The sequence below is a fragment of the Astatotilapia calliptera genome, chromosome 5, assembly GCF_964374335.1.
Source record: "Astatotilapia calliptera chromosome 5, fAstCal68.1, whole genome shotgun sequence".
NCBI lineage: Eukaryota > Metazoa > Chordata > Actinopteri > Cichliformes > Cichlidae > Astatotilapia > Astatotilapia calliptera.
This window is the reverse complement of record NC_137426.1, coordinates 7,359,022-7,379,326: the sequence shown is the minus strand read 5'-3', so window position 1 is coordinate 7,379,326 and position 20,305 is coordinate 7,359,022. Positions and strand designations below refer to the sequence as shown.

The 20,305-nt window shown below is 39.0% G+C and overlaps 2 protein-coding genes across 11 annotated transcripts in view; one reads left to right on the top strand and one right to left on the bottom strand.

Annotated features, from left to right (window-relative positions):
• Nucleotides 1–56: 56 nt before the first annotated feature.
• On the top strand, nucleotides 57–10,720 carry ncoa5 (nuclear receptor coactivator 5). 7 transcript variants are annotated; one of them, XM_080301133.1, is made up of 12 exons: nucleotides 57–206; nucleotides 3,205–3,263; nucleotides 4,549–4,804; nucleotides 5,033–5,140; nucleotides 5,854–5,917; nucleotides 7,848–8,066; nucleotides 8,143–8,261; nucleotides 8,531–8,660; nucleotides 8,842–9,041; nucleotides 9,146–9,350; nucleotides 9,529–9,620; nucleotides 9,766–10,720. In XM_080301133.1, the coding sequence occupies exons 3-12, from the start codon at nucleotides 4,636–4,638 to the stop codon at nucleotides 10,329–10,331; spliced, it is 1,872 nt and encodes a 623-aa protein (XP_080157259.1). In that variant the 5' UTR covers nucleotides 57–206; nucleotides 3,205–3,263; nucleotides 4,549–4,635; the 3' UTR covers nucleotides 10,332–10,720. The 7 variants fall into 7 exon arrangements, with proteins under 7 accessions (XP_080157259.1, XP_026022720.1, XP_026022719.1 ...); XM_026166935.2 differs by having other exon boundaries at nucleotides 58–206; nucleotides 8,839–9,041; XM_026166934.2 differs by having other exon boundaries at nucleotides 58–206; nucleotides 8,140–8,261.
• The window catches only part of slc12a5a (solute carrier family 12 member 5a), a 204,328-nt gene continuing 194,733 nt past the window's right edge, over nucleotides 10,711–20,305 (bottom strand). For 2 of the 4 annotated variants that reach the window (XM_026166925.2, XM_026166928.2), the window contains exons 23-26: nucleotides 19,912–20,144; nucleotides 19,654–19,668; nucleotides 19,282–19,415; nucleotides 10,711–16,823 (exon numbers count right to left, since the gene is read on the bottom strand). In XM_026166925.2, the coding sequence (XP_026022710.1) occupies nucleotides 16,732–16,823; nucleotides 19,282–19,415; nucleotides 19,654–19,668; nucleotides 19,912–20,144 (474 nt within the window). In that variant the 3' untranslated portion in view covers nucleotides 10,711–16,731. The remainder of the gene's footprint in view (nucleotides 16,824–19,281; nucleotides 19,416–19,653; nucleotides 19,669–19,911; nucleotides 20,145–20,305) is intronic. The other 2 variants (XM_026166927.2, XM_080301132.1) reach the window with 2 other exon arrangements.

Sequence of the window (20,305 nt, the reverse complement as noted above, 5' to 3'; positions counted from 1 at the left end):
GGCATACTGCACGTATTTTATTTTTAGTCAATAGGTGGCGATATATAGGCTAAATGAAATGGTAGTTACATCCACACAAGGGGTAGAAGAAGATATCAGGGGCCAGTTGCCGTAAATTAAGTGAAGAAGAAGGGCAGCATTGTGAGCGGATAGTGGTTGATCGTGACGCTGGGTGGCTGAAAATTGACACGAAATAGACTTTGAAGGTAAGTACATTGTCGCCCTGTCGTTCTTGCTATAGCATCGCTTGCAGCGAACCGTGGATCGTAAAGCATTTGCAGGCGTAACTGTGAACCTATCTGTTTGGTTTTAACGTCCCTGGTTAAGGTAGCGTTAAGAAGCTAACCGCCGACATTAACCTAGCTCCATGTAGCTACTCCGTAACCAATAACGTCTCTCGGAATGGCGGTGTATGAGAGCATTGCTTTTAATGTTAACCGACTTAGTTTTATGAGCAGTGTAACGAGTCTATTTTTGGATTACATAGCTAGTGTTGTATCGTGTAAATCGGATACCGGTGTTGTGCCAAAAAGTGATTGTCTGCCAAAAACTGATTTCCAATGTTTCTGTGTATTTTTTATGTGTAATATCTTTACGTATGTTCGTAAATAGACTTCGGTGAACAGGGTTTACAAAGGGGTTATATAGAGAATTAAAACAATATCTGTTTTTCAAGTATCTTTACAACTCTCTGCTATTGTACTTACATTATAACCAATCCGGTCCTTTATCCCCACTTAAAATATTTTTACAGAAATATTGTAATATTTGCTGCCATTTCTGCTGTCCTCTTGGCCAACTTACTCTTACAAAAGACATTTTTAATGTTAATGAGATTTTTTTTAACTGTTTAAATAAAGGTTATATAAAAGTCACTGCCAAAAACTGATTGCGGCTTCTACCTTGTTACACGAATGTTGTTTGTGGCTCAAGATGACTTTATGTCATCCATGAGGGATGCATTTGACATATGTTTCACATATTATAGCCCAACAAGTTACTTATAGCAGTTTAAATACGAGCAATCAGTTTTTGGCAAATACCGGAAATCAGTTTTTGGCAGACAATCACTTTTTGGCACAACACCGGAAAGCTTTGGCGAAGAGTCCCAATCGAAAGTAACATTACGAGCCGCGGTCGAATTTGTATTGCTAAAAAGGCGTTTGGTGAGAGGTGATACACTTGACTGGCATTTGAATGTGCTACTTTGCTTTGCTGGTCATTCAGTTATTTTGTTTAACCTTCATTTATACAGATGATCCAATTGAGATTATAATGTCTCATTTACAAACATGCTTCAAATTTTGTTTACTTATTTTTTCCCGTTAAATCAAGGCACGTGAAGTACTTACAGCTAACTGACTTTTTTGAGGTTTCTTAAAAATTATGTGTTTGTTCCTAGAAGCAGCTTATTTTTAATACTTACAATGACTTGTTGGTAATCATAGGACAGTGGCCAAACCGGTTTGAATTGAAGGCAATATTAAGTGAAGTAACTATTTTTTACAACCAACGTAAGCAAAAGCGCATCTTATTAGGGCTGGGCTATATCATACCGTTCACGGTAATACCGGTGTAATTTTGGGCAACGATAGGAAAATGAAATATCGCGATAGAATATGGGTAAAACGCGCATGCGCAGTGCCTAGGTTTACATACGCACATGGCGGCGACGCAGAATGAGAAGAGCGAACACGGATCGTTAAATGAAACGGATGAACCAGAATTGGTTTGTAAAAATGCTGCAACTTCAGTGGTGTGGAACTGGTTTGGCTTTCGTCCGTCAGATACACAACAAAGCACTATTTTTGGTAGAGCATGCTAGCGGGCCGTCGTTATTACCGTGTTGTTTGGAAAATACGGCACACTTAAAATCAATCCTTTGATATTTTTTTTTTTCTGAAAATCGACAGTGCCCCTTATAATCCCGTGTGCCTTATGCATGAATTCTGGTTGTGTTTACTGACCTCGAAACGATTTTATGTACACGGCGCTCGAAAATCTGTCAAATGTTTTAGTACGACTTTGCTAAGCTACGAACCCGCACCGCTTGATGGATTGGGAGCATTACGGCTATATTAGGCAGGAGCCTCGCGGAGTGATATGTATGATATGTACTGTGCTTCAACATAATATTACCATATTGTGTGTGTGTGTGTGTGTGTGTGTGTAACCTCTTTTTAAGTTGTGGATATTATACATGGTTATGCTGAGGATATGTCGGCCAATTTCCACTGGAAATACCTTTTGGTTAAAATGTCAGCAAGGAATTTGCACTGTAAATTTTTTATATAACTTCAATGCACATAAAAAAAACAGCTGCTTGTTTAAGTGAAAATACATTAATGGGTTTTTTTGCACTAAAGTTGTGGAGTTGTAAAGTATTTTGTCTAGTGTCAATTATATCGTCAGTTATATCGTTATCGCAAATTTTAAAATTTATATCGTGATAGATATTTTTGGTCATATCGCCCTGCTCTACATAAAATCTCAAACCTTGGTGCAGATGGGCTCCAGCAACAGAAGACCACACCAAGTGCCATGCCTGTCAGCTAAGAATGGGAAACTGAGACTACAGTTTACACAGGGTCACTAATATTGGTCAAGAAATAGATTAGTAAAACATTGCCTGGTTTGATTAGTCTGGTGTTCTGAATTTGCTGTAACTAACATATAAAAGTATGAAAATGGCCTGACATGTATCAGTGGTTCAGGCTGGTGTGACATTTTTGGCAGGATATTTTCTTGGCACGTTCTTTGATATCATCTGAACATTGTTTAGCCACCCAGACCTACCTGAGAACATCTCAAAACTAGTTTCTTGAACATGACAATGTTGTTGTTGACACTGTGCTCTTGGCCTCCACAATTACCAGATCTCAGTCCAATAGTGCACCTTTGGAATGTGGTGAATGATGAGGTTTGCATTGAGGATCTGCAGCTGACAAATCTACAGCAACGCAGTGATGTTATCATGTCAATGTGAACCAAAATCTAGGAGGAATGTTTCCAGCAACTTGAATTTCTGCCATGGGAAATTGAGGCTGGTGTGGAGAGTTGTTATTGTGAATCAATTTATTCAATAATTTTCTGAAAGGCAGTTTGAGACTATATTTTAGAGCATTTCAGTTGATTACTTTCATAAGCTTATTGTGGTGTTTATCTTTTTTTTTTCTTTTTTTTTTTTTTCTTTTCTTTTCTCAGACACACTAGTTCCTAAATTCAGTGGATGCTGAATCCAGGCCATCCAGGTTCAAGTTAAGGTATGTAAGGAGCTGCTTCCTGAAAGGTTTATGTAAATTCCTTCAAGCATAAATGCAATGAAACTCTCTGGTCTTTCTGCTGTATGTATCTTGAGACCGAAAAACCTCTTGCGGGTCTATTGTCCTTAAATAATTTTATATTGCGTTATCTAAGGCACATAAAATGCACATTTCTCCTAAGGACTTTTAAGAAAATTGCGCCGTTTTAGGTTTTGGCATTTTCAGAGTGACCGCAGGAACGTGATTTCATTTCAGCTAATCTGATTTTCTTCAAGACGGCGTTATTTCAAGAGAAGAGGACTGCATTTATTTCACAAAGGACTGTTGTGAGACCCAATGGGGCTTATTTTTCTCGGATGGTGTGACTTTAAATTTGCACCATGAACCTTCTTCTAAAATATTTCACTCGTCAACTATAACTAGAGTATATCTCACTCTGAATCCTGAACTTCAGACACCGGTGTCTGTCATTTCTCTCTCTCTCGCTATACAACCACCAAGGACCGTTTTGGATTTCGCTGGGGTACGGTGTCGAGAACTTTGCATTTTGGATCAAAAGAAGTGTGTTATTGAACATTACTTATTAAATTAAAAAAATAAAATAAATTTAAAGAGGGGAAACAATCAGTGGTATAGTCAGTCATTTTAAGTTTTTCTCTTTACACCACCGTGGGAATTGCGGCTTATTTTCTCCTACATTATTTGTGGAATTTTCATCACTGATTAGTCCTGCTTTTCTAGTGTGGTCTCATTTTCTTCTGCTGCCATTTCTTTGTGGAAAACTCATCTATTTTGCACTAATAATAAAGTCTGCACGCAGTGAAGATGAAAAGGGGCATTGCACATTTTACAAGAAGAAACCTTAATTCATTATGCACGTCTCAGTCAAATTCTGGCATAACTTGTGCCATTTAAACAGATTTAATGTATTTGTTTTTACACGTTCTAGTTTTCTTCTTCATTAAGCGCATATATCCAATAAACGATTATTTCAAACAAAATTTTATCCAAAATCCATTTTATGGGGAGATGAGAATATTTTCATTTCAGCACAAGCTACCATAAATCAACATTTATTAAAAAGGAAAAAAAATATCACTTGCAGTGCAACTTTTTTTCCTTTTGTGTATTAACCTGTTGCACAACAGGTTAATTAAATTAGAAAATTATAAATATATGTAAATATTTTGGAGTGGTTTATGATTTATCGGTACATTTCCAGTTTAATTTCGATTTGAAGATTGAACTCTTTTTGATGCTCTGTCTGACCTTTTATCCTTCCAAGGAATTTGATCTCTTAAGTGAACAAACCAAACCTGTTCAAGCATTTGAGACGCACGAAGATACAAACCGGTGAACTTGGGATCTAATCATGTCTCGCCGAAGGAGTCGCAGCCTATCACCAGGGCGCTATTCGCGCTCTTGCAGCAGTAATGATCCTAGAGATTTGGAGAGGAGGATTTTTGTTGGGAATTTGCCGACCTCCGACATGGAAAAGAAGGATTTGGAAGACCTGTTCAGCCCATACGGGAAGGTAGTCGGTCAGTAAACACAATGCAAGTTTTAATGACATGACGACAGTATGCATTAGGGAGGTTGTCCCTAAAAGTCGTGAAATATTTTTGACTAGTTAAAATTACAGACAAGTTCGCATGAAATACAAGAATGTTCTAATTTATATATTTAAAAGGGATTAAATGGGTATTTTGATCAAAAATGGCTCTTCAGAATTGTCCTAAGGTTGTGCACTTAAAATATTCCTCTTCCAGGCGTATCCATGTTTCGTGGGTTCGGATTTGTACAATTTGAACGCGTTGAGGAAGCCGAAGCTGCAAAGGCGGCCCAAAAAGGTCGAATATATAAAGGTTATAAAATAGGTAAGCCTTAACTGCAAGTGATGTGATTGTATGGCTGAAGGAGTTATTATTTGTGTTCCAAAAAAAACAAGCTAATGAAAGAATAAGGTCAGGTTATGTGCTAATAATAATAAAAAAAAAAAAAAAAATTGAATGGCATAATTATTTGTCTGAATTTAGGAATAAAATGTATTTATTTTTTATTTCTTTTAAATTACCCCTACGTTTAGAGTCTGATCAACCACGAACGCACGGTGCTTTTTTTTTTTTTTTTTTTTTTTTTTTTCTTCCCTTTCTCTCTCTCCTCCTTCTTTTCCTTTTTGAACTTGCAAATCAACAATAAAGGCAAACATGCATTTTTAAATTCTGGCAATGCTGTTGTGTACGATATTTCAACGCGGATTCAGATGTGTCACCTTTTTGGTTTGGGGAGTTTCTGAAGCCCAAATTTGAACTTGAAAATCTAATACATTCAAGCTCTGCTAGTTTCTTGCAAATTTTGACCCGGAGAAAAGACGTCCATCATTTTGGGTTCATCTCAAACTCAATTTGACAGATTGGGCGACAGAATCTTCTGCATTTTGAACTTCCGTCCTTTTTGGATTTTAAAATTTGGATCCTGGCACTCTGTTTCATTTGGACGGTGACGCAGCCACTTCCATTTTTTGCGTGAACATCATTAGCAGATCTCCATGTCACTGTTGTGTTCAACGTTTGGATTGATTTATTTTCAGATGTAAATATGGCAGTGGAGCGACGGCAAGCTAAACCTCAATCCCAGCAGAGCCCTCCACGAAGGTAAAGTAACGCGAAATGAGTGTGAAGAACTACCATCGCCACAGTTGTTGGTTTTTTTTTTTTTTTTTAAAAAAAAAAAAAAAAAAGGTATTTAACTATATCCTCACCTGTAATTTCCACCAGTGAAGAAGTTCGCTTTATGGATGCTACTGCACCATTAGACGGATTTGTTTATGCCGGATTCAGTATTTCAACCAAAGTTAAAAGTTTACTGATGTGTTGAAATAAAGAATAGAGACATATGGATGTAATTTAAGTGTCTTTGTCTCAAACATTCTTCACGTCGTGGCTCTTTTTCAGCACTGGTGTTCTTTGCGTGACGATAGGACTATCGTGTGTCACTTTCTCATGTTTCATATCCTGTAGGAAGGTCTATGCCTCACAACAATATTTTTATCATTAATATTTTACATTTTTAATTAGGCGTATGTATCTGATCTAAAGTTGAATAGTAGCAGTGTATAACATAAAACCGTTGCATCAGCTGATGTCTGCACAAAATACAAACCATGTTGACCTATCCTCAAAACCACAGCTGCAGGTTGTTAGTGGTCCAAACTCCATAGAGTACCTTTTGTATTTATATTTAAAAAAATAAAATAAAATAAAATAAATAATAATAATAATACAAAAAAGACCCCATAATTGCCAGTATGGTCTTGTATTTTTAGTTTAAGCTTTGTTATGTATTCCTTTAACCAGCTCAGTGATCACCATACAGTTTATGACTGAGTACATGCTACAGAGCATCCTACACATCAGAGAAACTTATTTCAGAGGCAGCAGGTTATGGTCCAGCTCCACTGGTCACTGGGTTTCTGCATATTTAGATTTAGTTGCCTATTGTGAATTGTTAAGATAAGTAACTAAAGGTCAGTGTGAAAGTTTATCTTTTAGACTTCCTCCATGTTGACTTGCTGTAAGTCTTGCATTTCATCTGATCCACTTAAGGGAAACTCTTCTCATCTTTCTATCTCGTCATATTGTAAGTAAAGTGTTTCACTGTACCTTGGACAGAATATGCAGGTTTTTTTTTTTTTGGTTTTTTTTTTTTTTATAAATAAATTCTGTACAACACTTAGCTGCTGGAATTTTATATTACTTCAGTGTAAATAGAGTAAGTGTAACACTGCGTTATTTATTTTATTTTTTGTGGACCAGGGAAAATTTAAATGTTAGGGAATAGAAAAGTAGGCAGTGTATCATTGTGTGGCGATACAAATAATCGCTAAACGCGCTTCGTGTTTTGGTAGTTTTGTCTTATTTTGTTTGTGAACCGCTTCGGAGTTGAGCCTTTAATGAAAGTTACGTTTTACATGGTAATAAGCAAATGTTTGGTTAACCATACTATTTATTTGATGTATAAATTTATTTATTTTTTTAACGAGAGAAACTGTCAAATCACAAGCGGTTAGGAAAATACTTTAATCTGACTCAAAACTGGTATGTCATGCTATTTCAGAATATTATATGATTTTACTTGAAACGTCTTTACTTGGTCTCTGGCATTCTTGCAACCTCATTTATAGTATGGAAGTTCAACTTCTGGAAGAATGAACAGCCTGTGAGCCTATTGCGCTGTATGTGCAAAATAAAACCACCTTCAAAAAGTTTGTTTTATTCAGAGCTGGATTTGTGGTCAAACATTAAATGTTCGGTTGGTAGTTGTGTGTTTGTAGATCACAGAACATTTTTGAAAACTTGCTGCTAAGAATTATCGGAATCACCTACCGGTTTGAATTCACACAAGTGGTCTGAAGAAGAAGGAAAACAAAGGGGGGGAAAACTTTGTTTATTTGCGCCGTTACAAGTTTTACACTACCAGCCCATTGACCTGTCCTCATCCGCTAAGGACAGGCATTCCTGTTTTCTAATATTTCAAAGGCAGCTTCAACTCTTAACCTGCACTAATGGATAACATTTTTCTCAGGGCCCCTTACAGCACCTACGGGGACAGCAAAGAGCCCCGACCTCGGTCTCGCTCACCTGTTTATGGGCGTGACGGACGTGAGCCTCGGGACAGCCGTGATGGGAGGGACTCCCGGGAGCCTCGACCAGGTGGCCACTCTCGTGACCCTGATTACCGGTACCGTAGCTCAGAGAGCAGAGACAAGGACATCAGAGGTGACCCACGGGATTCTGCTTACAGGTGACTGACAAACCATCCACTGAGTCTTTAATGGTTAAGCTTTTTGTTTGAACCTGAAATTTTTCCCATACAGCAGAAGCGAGTATGACAGATACTACCGTAGTGGCAGTGGTGCAGAAGATTATTTCAGGAGGAAGGACGAGACCTACAGGGATCCTTATGGAGATCCCTGGAATGGACGTCGTGAGCCAGAAGGTATGTTGTCTTCAGTGTACAGGGTATAGTTTAGGACTGGTTGGTTTGAATACTCTGAATTTTAATAGATTTTTTTTTTTTTCTCATGTTTGGGTTTAATTCTCATGATTTTCCTCTAATATCTTGACTTTTTTTTTTGGTAATATTGGGTTTACAATTGAAAGCACTAAGAATATAAAGTACCAGGATTTCTGCATAATTAAATTCAAATGGATACAAATTTAAACGGACATTATTTTGAAATCACTCCCACCTCTCATTACCTGTAGAGGAGCGTCTACGACCAGAAGAACGCCGGCGTAATGAACTGTATCGGCAGTACTATGAAGAACTCCAGCGGCGTCATGACGCTGACCGTCCTGTCGACTGCTCTGTAATTGTTGTCAACAAAGCCCAAAAGTATGTCCACAGTCTGTTGTTTATAGGAAGAAAAACTGATACTGGACCAGAAACATCTCTAAATATTCAAAGTACATGGAATGTTTTCATTTCATACTGCTCGTGTGTGTGTGTGTGTGTGTGTGTGTGTGTGTGTGTGTGTGTGTGTGTTTCTGTACTTGTGCTTTAAAACCAACTGTAGGGAGTATGCTGAGACGGTTGGGCGGAAGGTCCGTGACTTGGGAATGGTGGTGGATTTGATCTTCCTCAACACAGAAGTGTCTCTAACTCAAGCACTGGAGGATGTAGGCCGAGCTCGTACTCCTTTTGCCATCATCATAACCCAACAACATCAGGTGCATCGCTCCTGCACTGTCAATATCCTGTTTGGCACACCTCAAGGTAATTCAGGATGACATTAACGTGTTTTTTGGAACATTTCAGGTAATTCAGAAGTGTCAGAATCTTATTTTGTTTGGTTTCATTTCTTGCATTTATTCTTACAGAGCATCGAAACATGCCCATGCAGGACGCCATGATGCTGGTTGCCCACAACTATGACACCTACAAAATCGAAAACCGTGAAAAAGAACGTGAGGAGATAGCCAGAAAGGCTGCGAAGATGGCAGATGATGTGTTACTCAGAGAGCCTGACCGAGAGAGCCACCCCGTCTCCTTACTTACGAACATCACACTATTGGCTGAAAATAGGTAGCTGGTTTAAATCTTTATGCTTTTATACAAGTATCCTGAAACATGGAGACTTTACAATGAAATAACATGGCTTTGGGGAATGCAACATTTCATCAGTTAGTGATGGTGTGTTGTAGTAATCTACATGATATTTAGTTTCTCTGTATTGAAAGAATAATCTTGTTTTGTTGGGTAGATTTGTGACTCCAGACGAGTTGGACAGTCTGATTGCATACCTGAAGGACAAAAGAGCTCGGCTGGTACGAAGCACAGCAGATCCCCTTGCAGGTAATGCCACCTCCTTGGTTTAATTTTTTTCATTTACATGCACATAAAAATGAGAGGAACTGGTGGACTGGAAATGGTTATTGACGTTTCTGTTGAATACAATGATTTCTATAGAGAAGCAAATAACTGATATGTCTCCATACAGCTCCAGTCCATGTTGGGCCTCCTCCAGCAGTACATCATGAAGTTCCCTCTTCAGCTGCAGCACTCCCTCCATCTACTCACACACCCCCACAGTCGGGTCATCTCAGTCTGTCAGCGGGTTCAAGCACCTCGGCTAATCCCAGTCACCAGCAGGAGCTGCAGGCTAAAATCCTCAGTCTGTTCAACAGTGGCAGTGGGCAGTTAACAGGCACTACTGGCCTCCCCTCTGCACCCTCACAGTCACACTCATATGGATCTCTTGGCCAGTCTCCTTCCCAAAACCCATCCCGCCCACCAATGCCAGGTCCTCCTGCACCTGCATCTCAGGGGTACGCAAACCCTCCAGGCCGAATGCCAGTTGCCACCAGTATTCAGAGACCCCCCACCTCTGCTTCAGGCATCAATTTTGACAACCCGAGTGTCCAGAAAGCTCTGGACACACTCATTCAGAGTGGACCCTCTCTCAACCATCTGGTGAGTAGTGGGGCCTCTCAGCAGCAAGCCCCAAGACCAGCACCCAACATGGGTCAGGCCCCACCTGTGTCTATGTACCCCCGACACTACTGAAAAGCTGTAGAACCCTGAATTTATTTTAATTTTATTTTTTTTCCCCTCCGATGCCATAAACTTTCCTGTGCAGTGAGTTTTCTTGCTTAGTATCAGTAGACTGTAGGGATGTTTTTGTAAAACCTTTTAATCTCTTTTCCTCCATTGTTCATAAAATGTGAAGACTTTTTTTTTTTTTTTTTTTTTTTTTTTTGCAGCTGTTTGCCAGAAAATAATTATTCAGTCTCGTTATGAAGTACATTTTGCTTACAGATGGAATTCTCAGTTCTTTTCCAACTATTGTCTTATAGTTTTACAGTCTTTTAATTTGTCACATTGTTTTGTTTTTTGTTTTTTCATGAACAAAACAAGACATAATTAAAAACTCGGACACAATTCCTTTAATAAAATGGTATTGGTTTATTGCATTTTGTGCTGACAAATCTATAAAATGGAACGGGTATCGCCAGAAGCCATAGAGATAAGCATATGAAATGTAAGATAAAACTACTTTTTCCTCTTTATTTTTTCTTTTAAATGTACCATGAACCACAATAGAGAATAATACAGGTCTTTTTTTTATTTATTTTTTTTTGTTTTAGAATATTTAACTTGCACTGACACAAAAAAATAAACACCTCCACACTAACTGTATTTTATTTACACGTAGCCCCCTCCCACCCTCGCCCATGACCACCCCCCGCCCCCAGCAGGTACAAGTGCACATGTACACACAAACACACTCCCACAGAACTGAAAGGAACACACTACGGCTTTACCATAAGACCAGGTACGGTATCAAGGAAGTAGAGAACGGTTCAGAATGAAACAATGTTTCAATATTGTTGAATTAGATACAGCTGTGTCTTTGTTAAGAGAGTCCGTAGCAGGAAAAACTCAAATCTCCAATACCTGAATCGTTCAAATGAAACTGGGCATTTGTTAAAGCTGAGTACTTGTGTATACCCCTTATTTAAACTGTACAGAAAAACAAAGTTTGTAATGACAGATTACATACTCTGCTCTTTCTTAGTCAAGACCAGCAACTTACTAACGCCCAGACACAGTCCTTTCACAAATGATGTTTTTAAGCCTTGTTTGAAGTAGCAATCACGGAAACTAGATGCGTGTTAGTTTTGAGCTTCAGAGATGCTGGTAGATGGATATACCTTTTGATAAAGCCGTAATTGGTTTATTGCACAAAATGCAATAAACCAATACCTGTGCCCTTCCCAAAATGCACAACTTGTCCTCTTAAGGTCATTTGAAAGCCTAAATAGCAAATCCGTTTTGGTAGTTGGAAATACTTCTAACAATACACTGAATAAAACCAAAACTGGTGACTGAAAAGAGGTACATCACCAGTTTTGGACAGGCAGCAGACTTACTGCTTTTTCAAACATTTAAAAATAAAAATTAGCAGGCGTCTCCTATAATACCTTGGCACGTCCAGTGTTCTTTGTTTTACCTTGTTGAAACAGTATTCTCAGGGGAGTGACATTTGCTACAAATTTTGATAAGAAGGTAAACAATTTGCACATGTCTTCATCTAATTCACTGGAGCACACATTTTCACACTCATTTATGTAGTTAACTGAAATATACTTTGGTAATCACTTCATCTCCAGCTATTAGACACAATGAGAGGACCATGTCAACAGATCTACCATAAAAAATAGAATCTCATACTAGAATAATATTCATCCTGGGATACAATGGGCCAGTGCTAAGGAAAAATATTCTACTACTACAAACAAAAGTGTCTGATATAAACCAAATACTTTTATACCACAAACACCCAATATATTTTCAAAACACCTTGTTCGGGGTAGTTGCATGCATGCACTGAGTTACACAACATAACCGGAGTGGGGCTCTGCTTGCACTGCATGAATAGCCGCTTGAGTTTTTCTCATCTGACTCCCAGAGAGATCGACTGTGTGAAATGTAAGTGCAGCTGTTGCATTACCTTCCATATCAGGCACATCTGATGCTTCTGTGAAGATAATATTGAGGGGGTAGGATCTTATTTCAGCTACAGACTGTGTGCCCCCCGTCTGCAATAATCTGGGATTAGTTTTGTACTTCTCTGTTGGTGTCTTAACACGACAGCCTCCTCAACCCAGTAACAGATGTGTTTCAGAGCCCTTAATATCCATTTTAGGATGGAGACTGGGTAATGATCACTGGCAAGTTTGCCTCATGCTACAGTTGTGCAGGTGAAAGATCTGATCTAAATCACGGATCAGTTCAGGGGGGAGAGGGACGTGCTGGTTTTTAAATCGACTATCGCACCTTGTCCAAGCAGAGCCTGTACCAGGTTTGGAAGCGCGAGTTTTATATTCTTTGATCATTTCTCAGAATTATACTGCAGTCACATTTAAAATACAGAGCTGGGGTGGATTTTCGTGGTTGGGATGGGGGAGACCAGGGAGCTGGGGCAGAAGGGCTGAGCAGTGGGGTTGAGGGGGAATTCTGGGAAGGCTCACCTCACAGATTGAGTGACAAGCACTAGAAATTTAACAGTTACTATTATTCTTTTAAAGAAGTTTGGCAAGGAAAAAAAGGAAAGAAAAAAGTGATGCATGCTAAAAATGTCCAAGAAAACGGTCAAATGATAAGATGTAACAAAATTAATAATCTGAACTGTTGCAGCTGGGAACCGCAGCAAGATGATGGGATTTCATGATATTTATTTATTCTTTTTAGTCTGAGCTGTCAGACCACCAGAGCTGGCTGTAAATACACTCTTGTGCCACCAGGGATCACTGTGGGACAGAGTCTGTGCAGAGCGGGCTGGCTCTTTTGCCATCCGACCCCTCTATCACAGAGTGCCCCTCAGTGTAAAGTGCTGTGCTGCCTCTGCCACATTTTGGTTAAACACTTTAGGTTTTTCTGGTCCAAAAGACCTGGTGACAAACACTCTAAAAATTTAAGAGACTGCTGACATCTCCAGTTATTTATATAAACTGAAATTATGACAAAATGGGAAAAAAATACCAATATGAGAACAATATTGCACATAATCTTACAAAACTCTAAGACTTTGCCCACAGTGATAGAACAGTGTACAACAAAAGACAACACTAGCAGATTACAGTGTCCTTGATTTGTGATATTCATATTTACAAAAATGTGAAATGACTATTCCCAAGGCTCGTCTATTTGCAAACTCAAAATCTTCTATCACATTACATAAGACTACTTGAGCGAGATTGAAATATAACGATTAACAATATAGTGAACTCATACTTTTTCCTATTTTGTTTTTGTTTTTTGTTTGAGTTTTTTGCAAAAAAAAACAAACTTATTTTCAATGTTAAACCATGCTGCCGACTGTGCGGCAACACTCCTGAGTTCTCAAAATCGGAAACTCATTGAGAATGTTTGACACCTTTCTCCACCACTCCGACTCTGCACCTTAAAACATGTAAGTCATCACGATATAAAATCACTAAAACAAATATTGCCACATGGTACCATGCAAACAGCAATTATAAAACATTTATAATTCCATAACTAAATTTATTTCCAATAAACTTCTCCAATAAACATCAGATATCTTTTCTTTTGAATAAATTTAAAAGGCTCAGTTGATGCAGGCAATGTTGTAGAGACAATCCCAAAATAACCATGTTCTTCAAAAACAGGTGAGTGTCAAACAACCCCCTCCCCCCTTTTTTGTGACAAGCATAATAAATAAATTCTTCATCACTTGGCACAGAGAAATCTTTGAAACTAGGAGTGGGCTACTTGTCTTCAGGTGTCACAGGTAGGTGTGTTTAAAAGTCTCAAAACAAATATTCATGTTTTAATGTTTTGGCAATTCCACTCGGTTTCTTTAAAAGCGCTAAACAGAAAACGTGTTCCCCAAAAACTGGTTCGCTTTACTCAAGGGATTAAAAATAGTAATTTCGAGAGCACGTTTTAGAAAAGACAATAAAGGGTGACGGTTTTGCCCTCAGTTATAATATTGCATCAAGATATTCAGTATAGTTTTCTAATAAAACAGAAAGCTAACCCTGTCGAGAGATCACGGGCCAAATGTGTACAGGTACAGCCGTGTCTTGTTAGATAACCACCGCTACCACCGCTGATATGTATGTCTATACCCTTTTTACTATATCTTTAATGTTGATTTATCTCATCTCTATTTACAGTACAAATAAATCTATAGATACTAGCAGCATTCACAACATATGGTCCGACATTCAAGCAACACTAAAAACATTTAATACTGTTTGTAAATAGTTCTAGAAACTAATTTGTTTTGCTTCCCTATATCGTATATACTGTATATATATATTTTTATATATATATATATATGTTTATTTATATTTACTGTATATTTCTACTAGAAGTGCAAATGACCAAAAACAGTTTCTTTAAGAAAAGAAACAGGAGCAATCAAAGTAAAGTGACAGCTGTCCTTGGTCAGAGTGAGATGATTTTGGATTTTATAAGACTTACGAAATCTACATATACAAAATATATGTGTAAAAAAATAAATAACGTGATCACGCGAGTCCAGATTTCAACCATTGCACATTCCTTCAAAAATGCACTCTTCTTCAAACGTAAATATGATTTGTTCACAACCAATCAAATAGGATAGAAAATCTCACTGGAGAGTAGTCTACTGCATAGAGTTCATTCTTGTGGACAAAGTGAGTAGCTACAGAAGCCATTGTCCTCTCTATTTATTTAGGCTAGACCCTATAAACAAATAACCAATAGATGTTCAAAAACTCAACTCGGCAAGAGCAGATATCGACAACAGCTGGACGTTTTATGGAGGGCTGAACATGTATTCTTTAATTATCTATAGGGTGAAGTTCCAACTACAGTGTCATCACCATGCTAGTTTCCTGTAGACGCCTCCTTTTACCTTTTTTTTTTTTAATGACACTTTGTTCTCTCTAACTTCAATTGTCAGAATTTTGTTTCCCACTTCTCTGAAAAAACTTCGATATGGCACATTTAATGTATTGAAGTTTGGCAAAACAGTGGCAGAGCTATGAATGCCAAGATGATATACAGCTATTTCATCAATATGTGTAAATTCAGTCTATAAACGTAAATACATATTTGCTCTCTACATGAAAAAATAACATTTAGTATTTTTTTTTCTTAATGAACTTGATGAAATCATCAAAATTTCACTCGTCGCACAGTGGTGGACAGTGCAGGTGCAGTGCTTTGTCGAGGTTACAATGACGCTTATCATAGTGAAAGGAGCCTATGCCATCCAATAAATAAATCCAATAAATAAATAAATAACCTTTTTTTTAAAGCAGCTGTTTTAAGCTGTCTCTGTTTTTCCTTTCCATTAGAATCTTTTTAGTATGTCACAAAAATACTACACTCATACTGAACAACGTGTCAGAGCTTGTACATTATTTACAGTGATCCACACGAGAGGTCGAGGGGTGCTGGCGCTGATAATCTCCTCAGAGGGGGCTTTGTCATCTCTCCCCACTCTGCTGTCACACCAGGCTTCTGCTATTCACAGTTTAATTGTGGGTCAATCTCGACAAACTAAGCTAGCCTTGTATTTTTTGGCACTAACAGTGGCCACAGGGATGAACAGCCACTAAGAAATGAGCTGAAAGGAGTGTAGGTGATGGAATCAACAGAACGAGTGGAGCATCAATTTAAAGATAATACTGCAAGTCTGATCCACATGCCATTTCACTTTTTTCAAATGCCATTGTGAATTACTCATACATACGTCCTCTAGCAGGTGACACTGACTGTGGGTAGAAGTGTCTTTTGCCTTAAACGGTTATTCACATCGTAGACAGCAGGCTGGAACGCTGTGGGAAGTGTCCGATCACCACGAGGGAACCGAATAGACAATCCTACATTGATCTCATTTCAGCTGGCTCTCGATCTCTCCGTGGAGAAGCCGTGTCTATGCCACATTTGTGTTCGAACAGGGGAAAAAAATAAATAAAATCTACCTAGATTAAAACAAAGAGACACATACATGCATGTGTGCTCACACCTCAGCTAACAACCCATGCAGACCCCATCACCACCTCCTCCTGACCGAGTCACTGCGACTCAGTGCGAGTTTCTGTAGCAGACTTCAATCTTGCAAAGCAAAAAACGTCTCCAAGAACAAATGTTGATAGCATCTAATTCAGTCTAGAGCCTATACTATTTATAGCAGGTTTTTTGCCTGGAGTGAGAGTAGCTTAGTGTTTAATACTGCTTGTTGGTTTGCTGGGGTTGGAGCTGGCGGAGAGGTGCTGAAGCTGAGCTGGGTTATTTGGTTGAGTGTGAGAGGACTATGTCATAGAAATAAACTGTAAGAATGATATAATAATGGTGCAGCATTGATGAGAGGGTTTGGGTACGAGTGACACAGGAGCAGGGCTGAGAGAGGGGTGATAATGAGGGGAGGGGGTTTGCTCTTTCAGGAGTAGATAGTGATGACCTCGCGACCACCTCCACGGACTAGGAGGACTCGGTTCAGGCCCTCAGTGAGGACCTCAAGAAACTCCATATCTGGGAGAGAATGATTAAGGAAACAGCTCATACACTCACTTCACAATGTTCCCCTTTTGCTCTGTGATGCTCACTTTACACTTAATGACCTATAATGAGAAAATGAAACCTCGAAAACCTGAAACCAGGTTTTTCGGAGGTACAGTTTTACAGGCCTCGGGCATCTACACTTGGAACGTTTATCACTTTCTTCCTGGCATTTGTTTGGGTTCTGACGGACTGGATGGAAAGCATCTGTAAGCAGCTGTCTGTCTGTTTTGTAAAGAGAAGTCACAGATTTGTTCTGCAGCCACTAAAGCACCGTACTCGTGTTATATCATAGTTTGCTCCATATATTCATTGAGATGGGCTTTGAAAAAAACTGTCCAAAAGATGACTGTCGTCTTGCTTCTAAAAAGATTTTGGTGCTATTCAAAGAGTTCGCTTTTTGACTTGTCAGAGGAGCTTTTTCCTAATGCTGTCAGAGGGCTTTAAATGCAGTTTGACAAACTTCAAGTAAGTTGTCAGACTCGCTTCTGTCTAGCTGCTCGAACCCAAAAGGTCCAAATGATGAAGTGCTCATGACATTGTGGTCTTTCTGGCAGGTTCTTCCATCTGTAGAAAGGACTTCTGAAGCTCTGTTAGAGTGACTGCTGGGCTTTTTGTTATCTCCTGGTGTCTGGTACTAAGCTTGGCTGAATGATCAGATCTAGGTGGAGTGATTTCTGGCTTCTTCCATTTTCCTATTTTTGAATTTACAGTGCTACTGAAAATACCCAAAGCTTTTATACCCATTTCCTGACTTTTATGACAAAGGTCTACAAGCAGTTTCCTTGGACTTCATGGCTTAAATTGTTGTAAACAAAGCAAGGACACTGCCAGAAAAATATTTCATAATTAGGTTCATATACTGTAAAAAAACAAACAAAATAAAAACATAAAACATAAAACTAAAGCCTGAAAAAATTAGTTATAAAGTTCTCTGATTTCTGCAATAATGGTTTGTGCTTTGAAATCCTAATTAGATCTTTAGAGACCCATTAAACAGAATGTTTCTGATAACAAATTATTACTGTTCCTGAAATCAAGACAATTAACTTACTGACCCAAACCCTCTGTAGATTGCTTTAACACACAATTCAAATCTTTCACAAAGTTACATAGAGGCTCGGGGCCCAAACTCAATATGATTGTGTGTGGATTGATAAACAAAGTTTAACACAATCAGAATTTTATTTCAGAAGCATTTTATCATTTATATTTAAACATTTGAAGACTTAATTAGAATTTGAAACTGAACCTTTACAGATGTATAAAACACTGTCTTACACATCCATGACACAGTATTCTTATACACTCACTGGCCACTTTATTACTTACACTTTACTAGTAGGTAGGAACCCCTTTTTGCCTTCAGAGCTGCCTTAATTCTTTGTGCATAGATTCAGCTGAGACATTTCGCAGAGAGCTGTACTGACATGATAGCATCACACAGTTGTTCGACCACATACTAAATGTTCTTTATTGGATTGATATCTGGTAACTCTGGAGGCCATCTGGGTACAGAGAACTCACTGACATGTTCGAGAACCCAGTTTGGGATATTTGAACTTTGTGACACGGTGTGTTATCCTGCTTGAAGATGAGTGCACTTTGGTCATAAAGGGACACACATGGTGAGCAACATTTAAGTGGTGTTCATTCGATACCAAGAGGCCAAAAGTGTACCAGGAAAATATTCTCCACACCATTAAACCACCATCATTTGGCCTGAAGTGGCCAAATTCTGACCCTATCAGCTGAATGTCGCAGCACATATCCAGACTCATCAGACAATCTTCTGTTGTTTCAGTGAGCCTTTGTGAACTATAGCCTCAGTTTTCTGTTCTTAGCTAACAGCAGTGGCATCTGTTGTGGTCTTCTGCCCATCTAACCATTCTCTTCTGGCCTCTGACCTCAACAAGGTATTTTGGCCCAGAGATGTTTTCTGTTTTCCAGGCCATCGTCTGTAAACCCTAAAGATGGAAAGTCCCAGAAGATTGGCAGTGTCTGAAATACTCAGACTAGCCTATTTGGCAATAGACCAGCAATAGACCAGCCTAATTGGCACCAACAACCATGCTACATTTAAAATCACTTAAATCACTTATCATCCCCATTGCTCAGTATGAACATTAGCAGGCTGTCTTGACCATGTCTACATGGCTTAATGAAGCGATCTGCTGCCCTGTGACTGGCTGATTATATATTTGCAATAACAAGCAGCTAAACAAGTGTACATAACAAAGTAACTGGTGAATCTATATAAGCTCATATGCAAACTCATATATATGTTATATATTCTAATCTCTTTCTCACCAGTTAGCCGACATCCAAATGCAACTCCAAACTGTCAAAGCTGATTAGTTGTGTTTGGCACCTCTGTCACCTATATATTAGAGACCCCATTCAGTAAACCTACTGTTTGGGTAAAGGATACAGTTTTCATCACCTGTCCGGTTCCTGGGTGGCCCTGGCATGTTGAGAAGGACTAGCTTGGCCTCTGAAGACTTTTTAACAATGACCTCATTCAGCCGGAGAGCTGTATGCATACGTCGCACATTGGAATGGTTCCTGAGAATAGACAAAGTCACAGAGAGCAAGTCAAAATATATCCATGTTGATTAGCATCCAGACATTTTATTTTAAAGCGTATGACACAGAATTTTGTGATGCCAAGTGGAGACATGGGTGACATGGCGCTCAGTCACACATTTTTTTTTAAAATGATTGTCATCTGCTCACGTGGTTGAGTTGAACGTTATAAAACATGAGTGGACTGAATGACGTTTATTGAGACTTCAGTACTTACAGGTTCTCCCACTCACTGCAGCATGGCAAAAGGAGAAATACACCATTATCAGTGCTAAACTGTTCATGTCTTTAGTGAAGTTCATTTCTCCCGCATGCAAGCCTAAATCTTATATTAGTAGCCATTTCTGGTGTTACAATAATTCGAAGAAAGCAAACAACACAATTAAGAGACTCAAGGCTCTGTTTTTCTTAGTAACCAGCGGGTAGTTCAGTTTTATAACAGCCAAAGGTTCCCTAAGCATTGGAAAATACTCACGGCTTCATATTGAAGATGTCTTTGATGCCCTCTGGTGTTGCTGCTCCAGGCGGCTTGGCTGGCTCGCCGTCACACTTCTCAGTCCAGGTCATTTGGACCTGCTCCCCTGGGCTCTGAGCCCCCTCTCCAGGGGTCAGCGGAGTGGCTGGGGTTGCAGGGCTGGCCGGGGTGGTATTGTCATGGATGAGCTGAACCTGGGCAGGGGGGGACACAGGGGAAGAGGCCGACTTTGACTATGAGACGAGAGGATAAGTGGACGGATGTGGATTTACATGTACATTACATGGAAGGTTGAAAGAGTCACAATTGAGGTGGAAATGTAGGAATGCAGGTAAAGTCACAGAGAGCCACAGTGTTAGAGAAAGGGAGAGGAAGGAGAAGTGTGATTAGGGAG